Consider the following 4,739-nt stretch of genomic DNA (forward strand, 5'->3'; position numbering starts at 1 on the left):
TGCCAGGACAGCTATTTTTGCTCCCGGTAGCTCCCAGGCAGCAGCCTGTGTCGCGCGTGCCTTTAAGGAGACGGAGCCTGTGTGTACGCGATGGGGTTGAACAGGCGTCGGGGCAGGCTTCGGCATTTTTAGGAGCCGTGGCAGCCAAAATACCCGCGTTTACTAGCTAAGAAGGGTGATATTTCAGCTGTGTTGTTTTGCTTGCAGATCAGCAAAAAACCACAGTGATTGAAAACGGTGAAATCAGATTTAATGGAAAAGGGAAAAAGATTCGGAAGCCTCGAACCATTTACTCTAGTCTACAACTCCAGGCTTTAAATCATCGCTTTCAGCAGACTCAGTACCTGGCACTTCCAGAGAGAGCTGAACTGGCAGCTTCATTAGGACTTACCCAGACACAGGTAATTACTGGGAATCCCAAATCACTGAAATCCTGCTCGAGCAATCAAGGCCAAGCAAATTATGATGCTCCCTAAACATTTTGGCCTATGTCGGGGACGGTAGAAAAGGTTACGCACACGGTCCCCATCTCTATGTGCTAGGATTTACCCAACGCGCTACAGAGAAGGAACTGAAAGCGCCCTTCCCTCAGCCGTCTGGCGAGCAAGCGCTCCCTTTTGATGCCACACATAACATTTCTAATTGCCTATATTTTCGGATAATTCCAGCACCGAGATGCAATTGCCCAGCTGTGAAAAGGAGAACAAACAAAGGCAAGGAATCTCTGGGCCTGAGGTAGAGCTAAAAGCAAAGCTGCCTCGTAGCAACCTATAGGTAGAGGGGAAGCAGGAACGCGTTAGGAAATACCTGTAAAATCAATAGTTAATTCACCCTGGATGACTAACGCAAATGCAGTGGTTAGCCTTGGGCAAAATGTACGGAAGGTGATAATAGATCTGAAGATCAAAGACAGCCGTGTACAAAATTATGGCAGGTTAAGCCATAGTTAAGTGTGGTTGGAGTAGCTGTGCCATTCTGCTAATTTAAGCTTGAAAGACATATGAGGCATTACAGGCTTCCCAGGCTGGGGTTTGCGGAGAAGTGCATGGATAGATAGGATCAATTCGGGTAAAATGTAATCATGTGAATTTATGAGCTTAACAAATAACTTCAGGATTTTATCATTGTCATTGGTAACAGTCGCTTCCAGCCAGCGGTTTTTAAATACTCAGCAAGCATTAATGATAGGAACAGACCTGATGATTTTGCAAATGGGATTTTAGTACCCTTTGCATGCAGGCTCTGTCTCACTGCTGTCTCGCTTTCTCTCTCGCATAGATTTTTTTTTTAAGGAGCCCGATCCTGAGCATTCAGCTAGAGGAGCACCACTGCTTATCCTCTAACATTATGTCTGCAAAGTTTGAGAGGTCAAAAACACGTGGGGGATTTGTTTTCTTTGTTTGGTTGATTTTAAAAAAATATGTTGTGTATTTATGTCTTACATATGTATAATTCCTATAATAATTCTGATCTGCCAGTGTGCCTGATCCTTGCACACCACATCGAGTGCACACTCCCTCTTCGGGAGTTCTGCTGGGTTAGAAGCAGGATGAGACCCAAAGTCATCTTGATACCTAATTACTGGACAAGAAAATACAATTATTCTTTCTTTAAAAGCATCTTTTAAAATAAAGCCACAATCCTGGTTCCATTGTGCCTACTCCCCCATCACATCAGCATGGAGCTCTTGATCTGATCGTGCAGATTTCGGATGCGCAATTTCTTTGTAAGATGCCCTTTGTCTATTGGCTCCTGTCTCCTGGCACAAAATCATATGATTGCCCGTGTTTGACAACAGTTTGTCCGAATGATCAAATGACCTCCAAAATTCTGAATGAGGCGTTAGAGCAAGAGACCTCAGAGCATGTAGTCTGTTTCAGCTCTGGCCTGCCCAGGGCAAGCGACGTTCCAGGTTAAAACCTGCATCCATCTCGCTTTCCAGCTCTACTGTGCCTCTCCTGTTCTCTCCAGCTGCATCCAGAGTCCGAGAGCAACCGTAGCTACCCTTCCTTCCACTCTCCCCATACTCAACTCCACACATGACTTCGTGTGCTCTCAATACCTTCTCTAGAGCAGACCCACGGCCCCCGGGGTCTCCCCTGCTGTGCCCTGAGCGCTGACGGCAGCCTAATATCTGCTGCGTTTTGGTTTACAGGTGAAGATCTGGTTTCAGAACAAGCGCTCCAAATTCAAGAAGCTGCTGAAGCAGGGAAGTAATCCCCACGAGAGCGACCCTCTGCCCGGCTCCGCTGCCCTCTCCCCTCGCTCTCCAGCTCTGCCTCCAGTCTGGGACGTTTCAGCCTCTGCCAAGGGAGTCAATATGCCTCCCAACAGCTACATGCCTGGCTATTCTCACTGGTATTCTTCTCCACATCAAGACACAATGCAGAGACCACAAATGATGTGAATTGTCCAAGAGAAATAATCTCCCAAGAACGCCTCGTCTCGACATGGCAAGAAGTTCCCCTGCTTTGCCAAGCCGTGCCAGCTAACAGGCTCTGTGTGAACTTGTAGATGCGGCAAAGAGACAGAGTGGCTTTATATAATTTTTTTTTAAGTAACCTCAGCGACTGATCTTGAACAGAAAGACACAATTTTCATTCTGGCGCACAGAAGACACTTCTCTTTAGGATATTTTCCTTTGGACTCCAAGGCACCAGCCTCTTTCTCTGTGGAGTATACGTCAAAACAAACTTTTTACAGACTTTGCCCTCAAGAACCCGAATCTACCATGGCAGCCGTTTTTACTTGTTTAATGAGCTAAAGACATTACATGATGAAAGAGAGACTCCTTCATTTTTATTCACCAAATCCGGACTGGGGAAAGGATTAAAAGACAGAAGAAGGGTTTTAAAAAAAAATTAAGATGGGAAAAAATGAGAACTGGTTGAAAACTGAAAATATACTGTAAGATTAGAACATTACCACGAAGCAAAACCTGCATGCTTTCTCAAAATGCAATGGGCTGCGGCTCAGAAGAAACCACAGTTTCTCCCGCGAAGAGCCTCCTCATCCGCACAGACCCGCACCCGCACACAGCCGGACAGACTCCCGGAGACGAGCAGGAAAGACAGAGCAAGGGATCCGCGGCCAGACCCGCCGCCGCGGGCTGGGGACGGAAGGTTCAGCGCTGCCCGGCGGCAGCCTCACCTACTGAGCGAGAGGGACCTTTTCCCGAGCAACCTTTATGTATATATTGTTGAATTTTAGTTGTACATATAATTTGTATGTTTTTGTCTTCTTTCATATATAGAGTAAAAGCCACAAAACGCCCGCCTGGCTCCTATTTCTCTCCGCCTTAGCGGATCCCCACCTCCCCGACCTGCCCCCCTAGTTCAGTCCGAGCAGGGGGACCCAGTCCCCGCTTGCCTGTGCGCACAGACACCTCTACCAAAGCATATATCTGCGAGCAAAGAAAGAAAGGATGAGGTGGTTGGGGGGAGGGGGTAGCTGGTTGGTTTTAAGGCTACGACTTAAAGACAGGAGATACCGAGTCCGCAAAGATAAGCCCAGAAGAAGTTCCTAATCACCCGGCCATTTCTGCTGCGATTTCACTGCTCCGCTGCTCAGCTGAGCTGAGCTTTCTCGCCGAGGCAAAGCTCAGAGCCCTGTCTTTCTTCCCAAAGGCTGGAGACTCCAAATTATTAAGAAAGGAGGCGCCCTCCTTTGTTTTTAAAGAGCAGACAATGCAAGCTGAGGAATGTTTTGCAAAGCCCTGAGAGGTGCCCAGGCACACAACACGCTGTCCAGCCAGCTCCAGCCGCACCAGCTTGTGGAAAGCACATCAACTACTGACAATGAAAAGCCCTTTCCTCATCCAAGCTGGGTGCCCCATACTGCGAGAATTAATGGCTAGAGACCTGGGCATCCTTCAAATTATGAACCTTGAAACCACTGAGCCATTTATCAGAAGTCAATAGAGATCCTCAGAGTGCTCCATATAATGACAGCTACATACAGTCGTGCAAAAGGACAGTCACTATAATTAGACACAAAGCAAAGACTACTTACCAATATACCAGTTTTTTGGGGGGTGTTTTTTTGTTTTTTTTTTTGAGCAACTTCCACGCTCAGTCAGTCTTCAGAGTGGTTTAAAACCGATCAGTCTTGTCATTTTCTACCATTCGTATTGTTACATTAGGAAAAATGTTTTCTTTTCTTTTTTTCCCCTTCCCACTGTGAAACTTTGGGTTCAGAGCTCCCCAGGATCAATTCTGAACAAAGCCTCCAGCTGCAGTGCCATCCAATTTGAAGCAGACATTGGGGACAATTTAAGGTTTTTATCCACAAGAAGGTTTTTTTCCATTCTCTTAAATGCAGCCATAATTAGAGTAATTTTTCATGTAGCCCGCTGATTACAGCGTTTTTACCGTCAAAGATAATTACCTGTAATTTTCTTCCACTTTTAATACTAAAAAGCCATCTTTATTTAGATTCAGGAACAGGAAAGGCGAAACAAAAGAGGAAAATTATTCTGTTATTCATACACAAATTGCAGAGACGTAGGGCCTAAAATTGAAAATTAACCAAAATTATAATGCTGAAAAGAATGGAAGAGGCTTCAGAAGTACAGCTGGTAGTGGGGCTCACTGAATTATTCAAATGACACTGGAGAGAAAGCTACCATACATTTAAACCAACGGCATTGTGTGCATCTTTCAGAAGACCCCGCTCACACCCCCAGCGCCGGCCCCTGTGCGGGCTCGCCCTCGTCCCGCAGAAGGGCGGCGGGTGCCCCG

The 4,739-nt window shown here is 46.3% G+C and overlaps 1 protein-coding gene across 1 annotated transcript; it reads left to right on the forward strand.

Moving 5' to 3' along the window:
- Positions 1-207: 207 nt before the first annotated feature.
- On the forward strand, positions 208-2,418 carry DLX6 (distal-less homeobox 6; the record flags this gene model as incomplete). Its single annotated transcript, XM_009081599.1, has 2 exons — positions 208-401; positions 2,156-2,418. Coding segments are annotated over 2 exons (446 nt in total), but the record flags the coding sequence as incomplete, so codon positions are not given.
- Between the last annotated feature and the right edge of the window lie 2,321 nt (positions 2,419-4,739).

This window comes from Acanthisitta chloris, unplaced genomic scaffold, assembly GCF_000695815.1.
Source record: "Acanthisitta chloris isolate BGI_N310 unplaced genomic scaffold, ASM69581v1 Scaffold15019, whole genome shotgun sequence".
In the NCBI taxonomy this organism is placed as follows: domain Eukaryota; kingdom Metazoa; phylum Chordata; class Aves; order Passeriformes; family Acanthisittidae; genus Acanthisitta; species Acanthisitta chloris.